The sequence below is a fragment of the Musca domestica genome, unplaced genomic scaffold, assembly GCF_030504385.1.
Source record: "Musca domestica strain aabys unplaced genomic scaffold, Musca_domestica.polishedcontigs.V.1.1 2, whole genome shotgun sequence".
NCBI lineage: Eukaryota > Metazoa > Arthropoda > Insecta > Diptera > Muscidae > Musca > Musca domestica.
This window is the reverse complement of record NW_026712249.1, coordinates 47849449-47869442: the sequence shown is the minus strand read 5'-3', so window position 1 is coordinate 47869442 and position 19994 is coordinate 47849449. Positions and strand designations below refer to the sequence as shown.

At 33.7% G+C, this 19994-nt stretch overlaps 1 protein-coding gene across 3 annotated transcripts in view; it reads left to right on the top strand.

Moving 5' to 3' along the window:
* The window catches only part of LOC101887557 (mastermind-like domain-containing protein 1), a 285577-nt gene extending 276634 nt beyond the window's left edge, over positions 1–8943 (top strand). For 2 of the 3 annotated variants that reach the window (XR_009342036.1, XM_059121464.1), the window contains one exon: positions 4755–4892. Coding sequence is in view for 1 of the 3 variants with exons in the window: in XM_059121465.1 (XP_058977448.1) it covers positions 4755–5254; positions 6575–6682; positions 7516–7902 (995 nt within the window). In the remaining 2 variants the exon portion in view is untranslated. Of the gene's footprint in view, positions 1–4754; positions 5255–6574; positions 6683–7515 lie in introns of those variants that run through there. The other variant, XM_059121465.1, reaches the window with a different exon arrangement.
* Positions 8944–19994: the final 11051 nt, after the last annotated feature.

The following is a 19994-nucleotide window of genomic DNA, read 5'->3' as shown; positions in this document are numbered from 1 at the left end:
GACTGGGAGTCTCGTGTGGATTTCGAAGCAATTTTTTTTACGATTAAACATCGAGTTTTCCTTATGTATCACATTTAGAATTTCCATGGACCGAAATGTCACTGAAATGTCTTTTCTAACCTAATCTAAAGTTAGGACATCATGGGAAACAATAATCCATATTGGTGATAAAAATTGCTCTCTAAGGGTCGAGCAGCTGTGTGCTTCCAGTTTTAGTCGATTTCTCGCCAATGGGTCGTAGGATCATTAAAGAATATTAACTCCAAGTTTTAGGCGTTTTTCGCAAAAAAAAGGTTCCAAGAATTTTTATTTTTACCTTGAACAAACCTCGCAATTCAACGTTGAAGCGCATTGAGGCTTCTAATATTTTGAAAGGACTTTGCAGTTTTTTAAGTGTTTTCTACATTTTTTTAACAATTGGTTGATTTAATTTTTAGGTCCTGCTTTTCGATATTATCAGACACAACTTTCAAGGTCTAATTTAAAAAAAATATTATGAGATCTCAAAAATCATACTCCCTGAAAAACCACTACTTCTTATAGCCTCCTCTCAGATACCGGTATTTCTTTCTTTTGAAATGTGTGCCAAACATTTCATCCAATGGCGAACGATCCACATACGTCCGACCGATCACCCATCTGTCTGTAAAAATATCATATTTAGTCCAAAATTTGCTCTTCAAAAAACTTTGATCTAACATAACTCGAATTTGATATTGATGGACAATATCGGACGAACCTCCCTCCTTTAACCCTACACCATCGCCCCAAGTGGCCAAAATTTCCATGAAATCATAGACGCAATACAAACTTAATTCACATTTTTTGCATTATCAATTTTCTATAAAACTTAGGCTGAGTCTGAAGATGGGCAATATCAGGCTTCTAGTAATAGAAAGCCTTTAATCAAATAAAATGTGAGTAAAGCTACCAAAATTTTCTTTAAATTTCGAATATCTTGATATGAAAAGAATGAAAACGGTCTAAATTTTAATTTTTTTTTTAATTTTGTCATAGACTGTTGTACCGATACTGAACTTCAAATACGAAATTTGAAATAATTCCGGTGAATTATATCGTATATTTTTCGGGTTTGGTTGTCCTGGAAATATAAAAAAGTTAAGTTCTCGTTGTGATTTTCCCAGAAAATATAAAGGGGTACTATGACAACTTTCTAGGATATATTTATTTAAGATTTCGAAGATCTCTGATTCTCCCAGAAAATATAAAAAGGAACTATGACAAAAAAAAAGGAAAAACCCTCTCTTTCGGAATGGCTTTTCCAGACATTCGGAAGCGCATACATATTTTAGAACTCATAACGCACAATTTTTGACCGATTAATTAGCTAAAAAAAAACAAATTAGCCGATTTCCTCAAAACATTGTAATTTTTGTCCATCAACAAAGTATTTCGTCCTCCAATGTCATAGAAAATATCTGGAAATTTCCTAAATATTCATTTCTTTTTCAAATATTGATCTCTTCTAAGCTATGTCTACAAGAGTTGCTCCATTTCTCTTCTTCTTTTCTTCAGCATTTTTTAATCAAACCTTTCTCTTCTGCCATTGGCGACAACATCTTCGGCTAAACTATGAATGGCATTACAAGGCCACACACGCACTTGCATTTCTAACAGATTAACTTGTTAATAATTACATGTCGAACGACAACTGGCAATTATTCGTCATCAATATTTATTTCCAATAGATTTCACAGTTTTTTTTTCTTCTTCATCGTCTTCTTCTCTCGGCTGTTATAATGAAACAAAATATCTAATGTCTTTTGCCGGTTTTGGTATTTTATCAAGGCAGACACAATCTCATTGATTTTTATAAAATATTCTCGTTTTTTTTTTTTCTATATCTTTGCTGTCAATGTGGTCTTCTATAGATTTCTTAGCGATTGAAAAGAAAAAGAAGACAATAAACACAATTGTATACTGCGGTAGGTTTGGTATGTTGGTTACATGTTGGTCTAATAAAATGCGTGTGTGTGTGTAGCTATATTTATGTTTTACACAATTTTCCTTCGATATGGGTGTTTCCATGCACTTTTTCCACACGTCTTAATAAAGGACAATACGTTGGATATTTTTGCCTATTTTCTCTTGATTGTTTGAGTATGTGTGTAGGTATAGCTCGTTAGAGCTTATTACAACTCATGCGTGTGTGTGTGGGCATTTGTCAAAGATAATTGGATGAATGGAAAGAAATCAGTTCTCATTATCGTAAATAATGGTAACGTGTATGTGAAATTTCGTTTCGTTTGTACAACCTCGAACAATACATTTTAAACCCTACAATGTATATATACAGAATCATCATCAAATTCTGTGTAGATTTAGCGGTGCCTGTCATTCTGTGGAAATCACTCTAGCTTCCGAACTAAATGAAGTAGGTGGATAAGATTTAGGTCTACAGGACTTTTGGTATTGAAAAAGAGTTATATAAGTCCACGTTCTGGTATGGGGCGTATATAGCCGTACCGACAGATGTAAGGGTTTTTTTTCTAGGTATTTTAGTCGCAATTTCAAATTTTCTGTAAATCAGAAATTTAAAGTTATTCCCAGTATGAAGAAAACAGAGGACTGTACAAATGAGTCCAAGTTTTGGTATAGACCCCATATTATTGTACCTCCATATATTCGTCATTTTGATGATTTTTGTAACAGGAATTGTTTCAAATTTGGTATTTAGAGTTCGCAATGAAAGAAAACCAGTCTCGTAACAGAAAAAAAATTACAAGAAAAGAGGAAATTTCCTGTAAAGCTCCCCGGAAGCGAGATAGACCCATAATTACTTTGGAGGATCTTTATAGAATTACTTTCTAAGTCGATCAGTCCGTCTGTCCATGTATTCTTGTGAACAAAATGCAGGTCGCATTTATTATCCAATTGAGATGAAATTTTCCTAACAATATTTGTTTGGCCCAAGGACCAACCCGATTGAAATTGGTGAGAATCGGTTCAAATTGAGATATAGCTACCCTATATAACTTTAACCGATTTCGGGTTATTTGTGCACCAAATGACCAATATCATCGTAAATGACCTGAATTTTGGCACATCCAACCGAAGCCAGTCTAGAAGCAAGTACATCACATCTGGTGAAAATCGGTTCAGTTTTAGCTTTCTCTCCCTTATATATGTTTCATCCGATTTGGGGTTTTAAATCGCTCACATTTGTAATATACAATCCACAACAATGATATTTCGTACCAGACATATTATAGAGCTCGGAAATACATTTGCCAAATTTAATCGAGATCGGCTAAGATTTTAATATAGCCCTCAAATAAATCCTTAATCCGATTTCAGGTTTATTGTGCAAATAATGGCTTATATCAACCCAAATGGAGAGATTTTCGGAACATAAGTTTTCATTTGGTGAAATTCGGCTCTGATATATCCGATTCGAAGTGATATCCGATTTCAGGTTTATTGTGCAAATAATCAGCCCAAATGCAGAGAATTTCGGGACATAAGTTTTCATTTGCTGGAATTCGGCTCCTTATATATATTTTTTTAATATAATCCTTCTCGAAGTGATATAATGCATTCTATAGCAATGTTATTTGGTATAAAAGATAAAAATATCTTCGTCAAATTTAGTGAAAATCGATTCAAAATTGGATATGCCTCCCATATATTTTCCCTCCGAAAACTATTTATAACTGCTCTAAAGCCAAATGTTGATAGGTTATACTTCAAATAAATTATTTTGTTACGGGAGCTCTACTAAATATGCATAATGGTATAGGGTATAATATAGGCCGATTTTTGGCTTTTCCTTACTGGTTTTATTTCAAAATTGGTCATGACTCAATAAATGACAATTGAAAATAAACCAAGTAGTCGTTTTATCTGCTGTCCAATGAGTCCAAAATTCAATTAGCTGTTTTCTCAATATTAATCTCAATGAATAATCACGATTATTTTTATAGAAATCCATCATAGACTGCTGTCCTCAACTCAAGACATTTTCAAGATCACTAACCACAGTTAGAAACGCCATTTATCTATACTAAATAACTAATTATGTATGAAAGCCGGCCGGCCGGTATACATTTATATAACAAAAAAAAAAAAAAAAAAAAAAACATTTATATCTCGCTACGAAAAGAGTGAGTAGCAACAACAAACTCATAGCCACATGACAAGTATTGGAAAAAATAAAATAAATGAATGAACGACCGTACGATCTGAAAATCTCATCTCGGCTCGGTTGACTCAAATTAAAACATTCTTTAAATACGACATGTGCATTGAACGTTTTCAGACTAATTACCGCATTGTTTCGAACATGTTAGCGCTCTCATTAACAGAGAAGAGAGTTTGGTGAACATAAAAGTATGAATGAACAAAAAACAAAATCACATTCTCATTTGTTGGCATTAAAACATGTGTGTGTTCTGACCACACACAACTCTGGAATACAGTGGGATAGGTCGAGCTCCCATCAAAATCAGTGCCACCAAAAGTGTAGTGCACATTCCGGCACGTAGTGCAATAAGCATTGCAAGATTTTGTTTGCGTTGTAATTGCGGCTTACGTTTTGGCACAGTGATATATTAGGTAGTTAAGAAATAAAACATTTATATTTTTTTATTTTAAATCCAAAAAAAAAATTATATGAAACACATATTCATAATATTTAATTTACTCATAAAAAAAATAAATATTTTTTTTTTGAAAAATTTCGTATTTATTTTTTAACTCACCCTCTCTCTCCCCCTCTCCCTCTCTCTTTGCAGAATTACTACTTATCCTATTATTTATTTATTGTGCCATATCATCGCTATACCTACCAACCACACAAGCCATACCCGTTCGTCGTACAACCACATCTGGTCAGCGGCTAATTTTACACTCGAACGTCTATCGTGAGCGTTATCATCAAAATTTGCTACACGAACAGCGGCAACATCAACAGCATCAGCAACAAGTATTACAGAAATTCCATCAGTATCATCACCAGCAACAACAGCAGCAACCGCATCACAAAACCCAACATCGTTATTCGTCACAACATTTCCAACAAGTCCAAAGACCCTCATCGTATTTAGCGCCCATACTGAGAAAAGTCCATCGTCATCAGTTGCAACATCATCACTTGCATCAACGTGCTGCCCCCATTGCCAGCCGATCGGCCCAATACAAAATGAGTAATTGTAGAAATGATGACACCTTCAACATTTTGTATTTGCAAATGGATGCAACGTTGCAGTTCATAAAGGCCGTGTGTTCCAAATATGTAAGTTAATGTATAAAATTAATTAATTTAAATATTTATTTCATGTGTATTATTAAACAAAGGATGAAGGCTGTATTAAGTTGTGTCATTCCGTTTGTAACACCTCGAAATATAGAGAGCCCAGAGAGTATAAATATATTCTGGCCTACGTCGATTCAGCGATGTTCGTCCGTCTGTGAAAATCAGTCTAACTTCCGAACAAACTGATGTAGATTAATTAACTCCAATGTATGTTAGGTCTACAGGACTAATTGAAAATTGGCTATACATTTTGTTATAACCCAAACCAACCCCCATCCCCCAATATAACTGTGCCGACAGATTTAAGTTTTTTTTTTTTTGTGTGGATGTTTTAGTCAAAATTTTAACTCGGATTTTCTACAAATTGGCAGTACATGTTCCCATTATGTTAGAAACACCCTTGCCTAGAAATATCAGTATAGATCTGAGTTTTCCTTCAGTCCCCATATAATGGTACCTCCAGATATTCGGTATTTTAAAGAATTGCGTCAAACTTTTCCCCGGACATTTTCAAAATTTGGAATTTAAAATTCCTAATTGAAAATGCGACCTTTGGCAGAAAATTCTCTCTGCAGGTCCAGGTCTTCGTATAGCCCCCCAATAACCGTACCTCCCCATATTCGGTATTTTGATGACTTTAACGAAAGTATTCACTGAAATTCTTTTAAATTTGTTATTTGAAGTTATTAATGGGTACTGCGTCTTGAAGCAAAAAATTGCCTCAGAAGGTCTACGTCTTCGTATAGCCTCCATGTAACGGTATCTCTCCGTATTCGGTATTGATTTTAGGTATATTACTTACCTGAATTTTGTTATTTGTTTGTTACTTAGAGTTTCTAATGGGTACTGAAGCCTGTGGCAGAGAATTTCCTCTGCAGGTCCAGGTCTTCGTATAGCTCCATCCACGTCTTCGCATAACCCTCGATATTCGGTATTTTGATGATTTTAGGGCCATTACTCGCCGGAATTGTTTCAAATTTCGCAGTTGAAGTTCGGAATCGGCACTACAGCCTCATATTCGTATAGCCCGCATATAAGGGATTTCATTTGAGAGGTTTATTTTGACCGATTTTTTCTGGAAATTGTTCAAGTTCATTCAAAATGGTAGATGGTATTAAAAGTTCGGCCAGGCCTGCTTTTCAACTTTTTTTTACATTTTTCAAGTTCCTTCTTAATGGCGGAGCTTAGCCTTTTTTTCGTCTTCAATAGATTTATTTGAAGTTATTTATTTTTTTTTTTTTTTTTGATATTTTTTCAAATAAAAATTAATTTGTTTTATATCTTTGTTTTATTTTTTAGTTGCAAACGCGTGAAAACAAAACATTGGATGAAATGAACGATACATGGAGATTACTCAATTTGGAAATTCGAAACCCCAGACGCCAGCAAGTGACGCTTGACAATGAGGTGAGCATTAAAAAAAACTTACTCAGAAAATTCTTAGGTATAAACTTAGAAAAAAAAAAACATTAATTACTCGGGATATGAAATCTTCAAATTATTGCCAAATTTTGAATTCTAAATCGGTTTTGAGAAAATAAAAAGAGAAAACTGAAGATACAATTAAAAAAAAACAAAAAACAAAAAAAATATTGTCTGATGTATGCTTCCATTGGCTTAAATTCATATCACCCAGGGTACATTTCTTGATCGGTTTTGAGAAAATGAAAACAGAAAACTGAAGATAAAATTAAAAAAAAAAAAAAAAAAAACAAAAAAATTGCCTAAGTCTGGTGTATACCCCCATTGGCTTAACTTCATTCATTATCACCCAGGGTACAATGAAGAGAAGTTGGCCTAAGTTAGAAAATTTTGCTTGTAAAGGGGTCTACCTGTATGAATTGTAATGCCAGAGTTACTATTAAAGCAAATGCAACAAGTTGTGTTATTATTAAATAAATAAAACAACTTGTTGCATTGATTGCATTTGAGCATTCCCAAGTGAATGAGAAACACACTCATTCAAAAAATTAAAAGAAAAACCCAAACGTTGAACGTGGCGTGTGAAAAATTCGGTGAAGCGAAACTTACTAGGACCATTTGGAATGGAATTAAAAAAATATGTTTGTCCTCAACATTTCTAAAATTTCCCTTACATTTGTCAATTTTGAAATTGCGACTAATTTCAAAAAGTGTAATACATTTTTTTGAATTTTTATACAAACAATAAAAATATAAGAAATGGCAAAAAAAAAACAATTTATTAACCCCCATCTTCCCCTGCCATTTTCTCATTGCAGCTCCATCAGAAAATGCATGACTTCTATTTGAATCTACACAATTTCCAACAACTGGCCGAGTTGGTTGATCGGGACACCAACGATAGCAAGGTCAGCATTGAACATGGCGAAGGGATTCGCGTGGGTGTTATATTGGAGGCTTTCCAACATCTGAAAACCGAAATCACACGTAATATGCAGGAGACGGAAGGTGTTTTGAAAGCTTTGGCCATTGACAAGCCCAACTTGGAGGATAATGTTGTCGAATTCAATACCACGCATGCGCGGAGATTACGTGACTTTCTCATTATCAAGGAATTCATTGAGGATGTGGAAAGAGTTAAAGATTTCCTGGAACAATTCTGTAACAAAGATAGCAACGGTTTTAGCAGTGGCGATGATGAGTAAAAACGGTGGCCAAAGTAGAAATGTTGAACATTTATATATTTGTCCAAGAGAAAAAAAACACACAAACACACATATTTGTGTGGTGAAAATGCCATGCCTGTAGAAGGATAAATACATACATACATAAACATAAATTAAATAGTTACAAAAACAAAACTACACACTCACACACCCCCATTAGTCTTAAGTATGTTTGATGTTCAATTAAAATTATCTGATGACCGTAGCCAGAAAAACACACTCACACACACATACTTAAATTTATTGTACTTAATTTTTTGTTTGTTACATTGTTTTTGGTTTTCACGAAAAAGGACTTAAAATGTTTTTGCCAATGATTTTAAATTTTTTATTTGTTAAAAAACAAATGTAATGTTCTTAAATGTATGACAAAATTTTGAATTTCCAATAGGAATTCATCCAATTGGAATTTGTACATGCTACTTGCAGGACATAGTTATGAGCCACATAGTAAATTTATGAAATATAGATGTCGTTAAGTCGAAATTTAAAATCATTAAAATATACTCCAGAATTTTGGAAGATTTTAATTGAAAAAAAATTGACAAGAACTGATTTTAAGTTCCTTTACTGGCGAGGGGCTCTCAAATTCATTTGAAACAAAACAATTCTCTCACACTTTTTTCGGTTTTTATTTATTCGTATTGTTATGCCCACATCTGATATCCTTAACTTGTAAGGATTTTTTCTTATTAGTACTATACCTAAGTATATGAGACTTGATTTTATGCAATTGTATCCAAATATCATAGAAGAAAAAATCATGCCCACCACATTGATAATGCATTGGAAAAAACTCATATCCACCACATTGATAACAAAATTTTGAAAGATAGTTGAAAAAGCAGCAGCAAATCTTCAAGGAGATCAGAAAAATGATGTTCCGAAAAATATACAAGTTTTTTAAATGCTTAACAAAATATGCTGTTTAAACATTTCAATATCACTTTTTAGCCCTGCTACATACCTGCGTGATCATCATCACGTTCATTTTTCAAATTTTCGCTTGTTTTTTTTTTTTTCATTGTCATCGTTATACATACATACTTTTATTTTTACTCAACAATAATTTATTACCCTCTTGATATTCATAAAAATAAATTTACTTAATTTATAGGTATTATTAGATATTTTAATTTATATTCTGTAAATTGTAATATGAGCTGATTAATGTTAATCGATCGATGTTAATTTAATTGCATATAAGCTATTTTTTAAGTTCTCTTTTATTTATTGCATTTGCCTTTAGTTATTTATGTCGTAGCTTTTTTATTTTATATTTATTTTTTTTTTCACTGTGCATCTCCCCCCATTAACGATTTTATTTTTTATAACCTGACTTAAACAAATAAGTTTCTGTTTTTTTTTTGTGTTTATTTATTAATAACTTTGTATTTCTTATTTTTACCAATTAAATAAAAATAAAGAAATCATAAGAACTAAAACAACCATTCTTTTAAATTTTTTTCTTCCCCAACAACACAAACTCCTTTAAAAAAACATGCATGTCCGGTAATCAATTAATCTCTGTCTATTCGAAATCAAAAAAACATACAATGTAATAGAAATAGTTTAAACTAATAATAATAATAACAATAATATTAAAAATCAAACTCCCCATACATAACTATCACATAAAAAAAAAACAAAACAAATTCCATTCGTTTTATTACTTATTTTTGGATTCTGTTCTGTGTTGCGGGTGACTTGAATATTTTTGGAATTACTCATCCATCCATGGCATGTGGACAGGTGCTGATCACAGCAAACTGAATAGAATTTTTGCAATCGAGTATTTTTCTGGGATGAGTAATGTCAAGTGGTAAAGAGAGCAATACATTAATGATTGTAGATGTCATAGACTGGTTTTTGTTTTTTCGAAAACCATCATTTTGAACTTACTCCCAATTCCGTCAAGAAATCAAGCGTTTCTTGTATATGAAGCACATGCCCGGAGATTAACGTTTAGTATGTTCAGAGTATGCAGGGAATGCCACTGACCTAAAACCTATCAAGGAAATGTGGAAACACTCGAATGAAAACTTGAGGTATTTTATGGCAATAGAGACTCCATAATTATACCCTACAACACTATGTGTTGGGGGTATTAAAGGGTGTTTTCTTAAGGTAGATAGAACTTTAAATTGTAAAAAGTAACACACAAAAATTAAATTTAAATTTTGATGATTTTTTTATTTGTTTCAGTATACTCTGACAAATCAACATCAGAGACCACTATATTCTTTCGCCGATTGGGTTTTAGAGCAGTTGGCAAATGACCCGTTGTTTTATCGCAAAATTGTGTTCAGCGATGATGCGCATTTTTGGCTTATCGAGTTTTTTAATAAGCAAAATTGCCGCATATGGAGTGAGACCAATGCCCAAGAGACCCTACAGACTCCATTATATCCAGAAAAATGCACCACATGTTGCGGTTTTCACGCTGGTGGCATCATCGGCATTATTTCTTCAAAAATGAGGCCGAAGCTCGCGTTACGGTCAATGGAGATCGTTACCGCACCACGACCGATGATTTTTTGTTTAAAAATATGGATGACATTGATCCGGAGGAGATGTGGTTTCAACAGGATGGCGCTACTTGCCAAACGGCGAACGCAACCATCGACTTATTGAAAACAAAATTTGGCGATAAGTTGATTTCGAGAAGTGGACCTGTCAATTGGCCTCCAAGGTCGTGCGATTTGACACCTCTCGATTATTTTATGTGGGGCTACGTGAAGTCACTGGTTTATGCTGATAAACCAACAACAATTGACGCCTTGGAGGCCAGCATTGTTCGTGTTATTCGTGACATGCGGCCAGCAGTGCTCGAAAAAGTGGCCAAAAATTGGAAGTGTCGATTAAGCTATGTATGTCCGCCCGTTCCTTCTGTCCATGTTAATTTGTAATCACGCCACAGGTCGCAATTATGGCCAAATCTCCACGAAATTTTGCATAGAGGTGGGGTTAAGTCAGAATTGTTTTTTTTTTTTTTTTTTTTTTTGGAGATGATCGCAAAATATTTAGGGGTTTAAATGGATCAAAAAACAGAAAATTTCCGGATTTTGCTTTTACTCTACAGGCCACAATTATAAACCAATCGACGAGATCTTATTTATTCTGCTATATCCTCTGGGCCGATTTTCACAATTCTCATCAATTCGGAATGGTTTCTAGCCAGAAAATTATAAAATCTAAGAAAATCGCGGAAAAATATGCCAATAAAATATTTGAATATTTTTGTTAATTTTTTTTCTTTTTAATTTTCGTCATATTTTTTATCGCATGCGATTTTTTCAATTTGGCTTACAATTTTGAATTGAACATTTTGTAAAGTTTTTCCACACCCTGCAACACTATGTGTTGAGGGCATTATATACAGGTCGCAATTATCATGCGATGCTCATTGCAAATTTTGCATGCTGGTCCAGGTCTTCGCACAGCTCCCATATAAAGGTACCTCCCTATATACGATGTTTTGATTATTTTTGCTACATTATTCACCGTTTATTTCAAGTTTCGAATTTGAATATGGTAATGGCTTATGACAAACAAAGCCTATGTAGGTCCACGTCGTATAGACCCCAATATAACGGCTATATTCGGTATTTTTAAAATTTTAACAGAATTTTTTAAGGATTTTATTTTTTGAAAATTTCTAAATTCGTTCCAAATGGTAGAGGGTATTCAAAATTCGACCCGGCCGAACTTACGGCTTTTTACTTGTTTATCTTAAATTAAAAACCAGTAAAGAAAATCTTAAAGTCGGGAGGGGCCGACTTTATGATAACCTACACCACTTTGCTAATTAAGTAGAGCTTCGCATAACAATTAAAATTTTATGGAAGAATTCAATCATACACGCTATGATTATAATTATAATTTAAAGTTCAAAGGTTAAATATGCAGAAGCATTCGTGTCTTTTAAATTCGGATTTGTATTGCCCATTTGGGGCACAATTAATTTGAAATCGGATAAAGATATATATGGGAGCTATATCTAAATCTTAACCGACCTCGATAGAATTTGGCAGAGATATTTCTGAGCTGTATTTGATATATTTCCCTGAATATCGTTATTACGGAGTGCATATTACGGCTGTGGGTAACAAATATAACAAATCGGATGAACAGTATATATTGGAGCTGTACCTATGTCTGAACCGATCTTCACCAAATTTGACATACTAGCTTCTAGACTCAATTCGGTCGTAAGTGCCAAATTCTATCCCATTTGGACAAATATTAGACGTTTGGTGCACAATAAAAAGTAAATCGGACGAAGTTATATATTGGAAGTTATATATCCAAATCTGAACCGATCTCGTTAAAATTTAGCAAATGTATTTCTGAGCTGTATTTGATATATTTCGCCAAATATTGTTGTTACAGAGTGCATTCTACGGCTGCGGAGGACAAAAATAACAAATCGGATGAACAATATATATGGGAGCTATAGCTATATCTGAACCGATTTCGATCAAATTTGGCATACTTATTTTCAGGTCTAATCTGGTTGTATATGCAAAATTCCATACTACTCGGGCTGATAGTACACGTTTGGTGCACAATAAAAAGCAAATCGGATGAAGATATATATGGGAGCTATATCTAAATTTTGACCGATTATCTCCAATTTCAATAGGGTTCGTCCTTGGGCCAAACAAATGGTTTGTGCAAAATTTCATCTGTATAGGGCAATAAATGCGAACTGTACTTTGTTTACAAAAATACATGGACAGACGGACTGACTGACGGATGCAGATCATCAAAAGGAACTATGGATCTAACTCATTTCCTTTATTAAATTTTAATCAACTTATCCTACATTGTAACTATTTTATCACGCATAGGACACTTAAAATGTGGGTCATTGTGGATTCATAATGAACATTTAACAAATCGTTATATCGGTTGAGTTTGTCGGTTTATCTAAATTCTGAAACAAATATGCCAAAATTAGGGTTTCCAGGTTAAGGTTTCATAGCTATTCTCAACCTTGATTAGTCTCCAATTTGGCATTAGGTTCAACTTCTCAGAAAATTTTGAATAAAAAATATTGACAACATTTTCTATCGAATGGTTAATTCTTTTGTGAAAAAGCATCAAATATCTGAGTTCCACTTTAAAACTTCCGAAACATAATGCAAAATATTGAGTCCTCTTGTGTATGCTTGAGGTTGTGTAAAGGTCCCTAAAACGAATGTTTGGCCTAAGAATTTATGCAAAATATTGAATGAGCCTAAAATATTGTTTGGCCTCAGAACGAAAAACCTTTCTGAAGATTTGACTCAACTTCGAATTTCCCAGATCCCAAATTGGATTTGTACTTTAGTAATTCAAAATGTTGACATTTTGTGGAAAATGTAACAGTCGGAATTGACCAATATTATAACATTCTATTAGAACTATGTGTTTTGCATACTATGTATCAAAAAAAAATTGGTACAAATATTTGGATACACCAGCTTTGGATCCTGTCGGACACTACCTTCGATAAATGTCGTACATGGTTAGATCGACTGAAAGGGATTTTATGCCAAGAGACATGAGATATAAACCCGTTATTGCAGCAGTTTGAAATAATCGAAATTACATATAACCATATCGCACTGTATTTAATCCTTATAAACACTTAATGTTGCTACCATCCTCCTTCACTAAGATGGTGTTATAATTCAATATCCTTGATCTTTTGCCACCTCCTTATTACGTTTTATTTGCTCCCTATCCCGCTTTTGGCAGAGACCACAAATTTTATTAGCGCCATTTTTACCAGGAATATTGGAACCGTTATATGTTACATGAGATGATGACACTATCAATTCGAAGCCAATAAAACGCATTGCCATATATCACATATAACAGTTATTGTTATTTTTCAATCTTTGTTAGGGTTTTTTTAATGAAAGTTTCTTAGATTACTCACCGCCACCGATCAGTCTCCTCAAAAACCGCAAATCGAATACGTCAACGGGATTAAGTACTTTATCAAAAAAAAAAAAAGGAAAAAAATAAACACTTGTTTGGCTTTGAGCAACAGTTTACTGTGACACCCAGTTTACATGGGGCCTGTCTGCGGTGACGGGAGTTTGTTTTTTGGCCAAATGCCAACTCCTATCAAAATCATCTGAGTTGGTCAACAATCTTTGTTATTTATTTTTTCTTTTTTTTTTTTGCTACGCCAAGTTACACGAGTCTTGCAATACACAAAGTTGAATGAATTAATGAATGAAAACGAAAACTGAAAACAAAATTCAAGTCAACTTTGTCTCTGCTTTGTTTTTTTTTTTTTTTTGGGGACGTGCTACGGAAATGCCTTTAGAAGCTGTGAGAAAAAGCAGCAATTGCAAATGCCGCACAAGTAGAGTTGGCGATAATCAAACAAGTTGAGCGCTGTTTTGGAACTTCAATATCATTTAAAAGTATGTCGACATTCCGCAACTAAACGAAAAGTTGATTTGTTTTGAATCTTTGTGAGATACAATTTGCAATACTGAAGGTCATTCATAAGATTAATTATTTTGGGTGGAAAAACAAACACTTGATTTGAAATAATATTCGCCTAAGATATATTATCGTCAAAGGTGATATTACGAGGATTACTCATCGTGAACTTGAATTTTGATAAAATGAAGGTCCATAGTTTGGTTTATGCCGATTTCAACTACATAAAAAAGGTCATAGGTTGTTGACACCCAATCGACAGATTCTTGCAAGTTGCAAGTAAAAATCTGGCGATTGGGTGCCAACATCCCATTACCTTTTATATACGTACTTCGTCAGCGAAAAGTCCACTTTAAAATTGTAGGTTCGTTCCAACAAGTTCGGCTTGTTTTTCCGTTTATAACGCCTCAAAACATACATTTTAGATCCCACAAATTACATATCTTCTCGATCAGCGTAAAATTCTATGCCCGTCCGTACGTCTGTCCATCTGTTGAAATCTTCCGAACGAATTGAAGTAGGTTGATAAAATTTTACTCAAATGTGTGTTTGGTCTGCAGGGCTTTTGGTACTGAAAATGGGATATAGCTCCACGTTTTGGTATAGCCCCCATATAACGGTACTTCCCTGTATTCGGCATTTTGCTTATGTTCGGTCTTTTGCTGATTCTAGCTGCAGTATTCACCGAAATTGTTTAAAATTTCGTATTTGAAGTTCCTTCCATCCAAATTCGTTCCATTTGTTGGAGGGTATTCAATGGACGGCTCGTACTCAAAATGCACAATTTGACAGAAGCCTGTATCTTGAAATTGAGTGAGGGGCTCTCTTGATCCGTAGGGCTGAAAAGGCTGTTTTTTTTTTTTTTTTTTTTTTTGAAATTCGTACTGAAACGGTATGAAAAATATTAAAAGGCACTAAATGTGGTACCCTTTTCGTTTTGGGGAAGCAGTAGAGCTAGAACTCTTAAATTTGGAATGAGGGCTACTAAGGGAGTGTGTGATAGATGTACCAAAAGGGTTATGGAAATCCGCACTACAAATGTACGAGAAGTACTAAAATGTACTGTATTTGGTACCATTTCGTATCATGCGAACGGTTAGAGCTAAAAACTTAAAATTTGGAATGGGAATCAAAGTTGAGGAGTAGAGTCGATGTAACTAGGTAGCTTTGGAAGTGTGCACTCATGTATACGAATAGTACCACACGGTACAAAATTCAGTAATATTTGAATTTGAAGAAACGGAATCCTGAAATTCGAAATGAACATTACTGGCGGAGAGGAGGATTGGGATATGGAGGAAGTAAACGAAATTTGTACTTAAGTGCGCGAAAGTACAAAATGTTACTAAATTTGGTACCATTTCGATTTGGGTGAACCGACAGATGTGGAATTCTGAAATTTAGAAGTAAGATTGCTATTACATTGTAGGACTGAGGAATGTAGGTAGTTTTAGAAATTTTTGCCCATATGTACTAAATCGTACTAAATTTGGTACAATTTAAATTTTGAGAGAACCAATAGAGTTGAAATCCTGAAATTTAGAAATAAGATCACTATTACATTCTACGACTGAGGGATGTAGGTAGTTTTGGAAATTCGTACTTATGTGTACTGAATGGTTCTAACTTTGGTACAATTTAAATCTTTGGAGAACCAACAGAGTTAGAATCCATAAATTTGAAAATAAGATTTCTATGGGGCTGTAAGATGTAGATAGTTATGCAAATGTGCACTTACGTGTACTAAATGATACTAAATGTAGTTTTATCCGGAAAATTGACAATAAGATTACTGTCAGAGTGTAGGATTGGAATATGTAGGTAATTTTGGAAATTTGTAGTTATATATACTAAAATGTACTAAATTTGGCAGAATTTAGTTTTGTGTGAACCAATAGAGCTGGAATCCTGAAATTGGAATTATTTTTTTTTTAGAAATGAGTACTACAGAGTCCAAATTTAATCAATGGGACAAAACTTAGTATTGATTTTTGTGTTGGGGTCAGACTTGGTGTGTAGTATTAAGATATGGAGATGGTTTTGGAAATACGTTCCGTAGATGTTCGAAAGATATTAAATGGTACTAACATTTTAATTATGGTCGATATTGGTGTGAAGGTTTGAGAATTGAAGTGGTAATAAATTTGGTATTCGGGTAAGGAATTGAGTTGGAAGTCTAACATTTGGAATTATGGTCATCTTTGCGCGGTTTGGTTGATATATGATACACTAAAAGGTACGGAAGCTGAAAATCTGAAAATTGGAGTGAGAGATTTTAGTGCTGTGTAAGATATGCTAACTAAATGTTGTTTTTTGAAATTCTAACAATACATGTACCAAAAGTACTAAACTACAAAAAATTTCGAAAAATATCCCTCAAATGAGAACCATTATGTGAGGGCTATACCAAGACGTGGACCTGCATAAGTTATTTATTGTCGTAGGCTGTAGTACTCATTAAGATCATTAAATACGATCAGACGGACACGGCTAACTCGTCTTAGAATTTTACGTTGTTCATCAATATATATATATATATATATATATTCTTTATTAGGTCTTAAATAATTATTATAAAAATGTCTCAATATTTAACAATTCGGGCTCATGGCTGGCTCCCTAATTAATCGATGTATGGAATTTCCGAAAAATATTTAAAATGACTTCCAACTGGGTTAAATCAAGTATTTTAATACTAATTAAGAAAGTCCGAACATAATCAAAAATATTTCATATAATGGAAACTGAATAACCAGCGCATGTATCTTTGCACTTCTAAAATCAGTGACGAAAAAATCAGTTGGTCGGAGCGGACTATTTGATTTTCTTTTGTATGAAAAAAATTGATATTCACCAATTTCGAGAGGATTTTCTTACCGATTATGATATCTAACTGTGTTTGTTCAATAATCTGTTCATCTGTCCCCGTTAATTTGTAATTTATCTATTGGTCGAATTATGGTCCGATCCTCACGACTAGGTTAGAAAATAAGGTCATAATTTTTTGGAAATAATCACAAAATTTTTAATGAGTGAAATGGACTAAAATCAAAACCTGCAGATTCTCTACAGGTCACAAATATGTAATGAGTAACAAGAGGTTACACTTTAGATCATAGATGAATATCAAAAAAATTCAATTCAGTCGAGAATTTTTTTAAGTTGGTTAAATGCGCATAAATTGTTGTACTTGCTTTAACTAAAAATTTCAATGATTATTTTAACATCTAATAGTACCTATTAGAAATTGGATATTTTAAAATAACACTGATCGCTTTTGTGGTCTTGTAAAATTAAACAAAACATTTAATACTATTAATTTTTAGAAGACTCTCAACATTATATATTCCAAATTAGCTAAAATTGTCCTACATTGTGCCTACTTATATGTTAATATGTATCATTTATCATACATTGAGAAAATAATTTAATTTAATTCCCATAATGATTTGTTTAAAATTCGATAAAACTAATTTTGAAATATGGCGAAAAATATCATTATACCAATACAAAATGTATTCATGATGCCTGAATCTCTTAATTTGAAAGAGAACTTGAAAATTTCTCTTACTAATTTGTTACGCTCTCTCTCTCTCTCGCATACATGCATAAGGGGGAAGTACTCAAATTTGTTATCTTATATACCACTCTGTTGTGTTAGCGTGTGTGTGTCAATATTATTTGAGTGATTTTTTGTATATAAGTGTTGGCCAATCAGGCTAGCGACATTCACGCACACACACGTGCATTATGTACGTATTAAGCAACGCCCATTACTCACGGAGGGGTAATGCTGATGAGCATATGTTATTTGGATAGCAAAGAGATGAAGAGAATATTAATGAGCGATGTTAGTTTTTGGACAAAACTACTCAATATTGTGGTTCTTTTCCAGTTATCGGCCAACCATGAACTGGAACACAGAAAGTCGATGGTGTGCGGTTGGTTACTGATGGTATGAATATAATCTATTCTATCTATTCTATTCAATAGATGGATGATAGAATGAAATTCTATTGTGGGAAATTCCTTTAAAAATGAAACGAGAATGGGCTTTGAGTCTTAATGCAGCAATCATATTTGTATGACGTTATTAAAAATTAAATAACAATAAACATTAACGGCCGTTTTATGGATGTCATCGAAAATCATCAATTTCTTGTTCACTTTCAAAATGTTTAAAAAAAAATCAAAAAACACAAATTAAAAAATCTCTTACCATTTAAGCAATGGATCAGCAGTTTAAACTTATTTGTTAACACTGATTAATACCATTTTATGTTTTCGATAGTGTTTAAAGAATGTCAAAAAATATATTTTCAATTTATCAATCAATGGTATACGTAAAGCCAAGCGAAATAATGATATGAGTTTGAGGAACCTAAATCGATTTGGCTTTAAGTAACTTTCGCCCGTAGCCACGAGCAAATGCAAAATATGTTGGCATAATGTGGTACTACTTTCTATTTCTAATAATAATCTTAATTCCATTTTTTTTGTTATTTTTTATTTTGGGACTAAAAAACGTAAAGTTTAAGGTCAGGAAATGGCGAAAAGAAAACTATGACTCCTTTAATTAAGTTGATGCCAGATTATATTTTTTTATTTTCTTGACTTTTAAAGTGCTACGAACATAATTCCATTACCTTTTTAACTCCAAAATAAAAATATTGACTTATTGCCTTAAAAACATGCTATTGGACTCACAGTATAAAAATTAAATAAAGTTTGTCATTCCGTTTGAAACATGTATAAATATACACTTGAGACCCCATACAGAGTGGGATGAAAAAACTTCAACCAACTTCATTGTCATTTGTAATCCACTCGTCCGACAGCTGTTAAAATTATCCCAGTGACACCTCATTATATTGTTTACAAGCGTACAAAAGCATTTTGGTGAGAATGTTCCAGAAAATAAGTTATTCGTGATGGAATTCAAGCGTGATTTCTTTATATATGGCTGAAAAGTCGCAAGTGGCCATCGTTAGAGCACTCCAGCATTTAAATGTTAATAAATCATTTATGTCTCGTACCATCGCTCGTTACCGTGATACCGATGTCAAGGACTGAAAAAACAGCATGATCAGCAGAAATGGTTCGAAAAGTAAAGAAGCGACTTGATCGAAACCCGTGTCGCAGTGGCCGAAAAATGGCTCGTGAGCTGAACATATCGCAATATTCCATTCGGCAAATTTTGAAAAATGAGCTCGGGGTAAAGCTATTGAAATTCCAAAAAGTACAAGAACTTACACCGCAAAAGAAAGGAAATAGACTCAACACAGCTAAAGAGTTGCTTCGCTTGGCCGAAAGTGGTGAACTGCTGAATTTGGATTTCTCCAGTGAGAAAACATTCGTTATCCAGCAGTTTGTAAACAAACAAAATGATCGTGTTCACTTGCCAAAGAGGTCAGCTGAAAATGTGCACCTTCGGTTGGACACCAGAACTCAAGCACCGGCCATGGTAATGGTGTGGACCGCCATAACAGCCGATGGTCGCTCTCCGCTCTTACTAAATGTCGAATATTATCTCGAAAATGTTCTGGAGGGTGTATTAAAGCCTTGGGCACGCAAACATTTTGGCCGCAGACCTTGGACATTGCAACAGGACTCAGCTTCTTTTC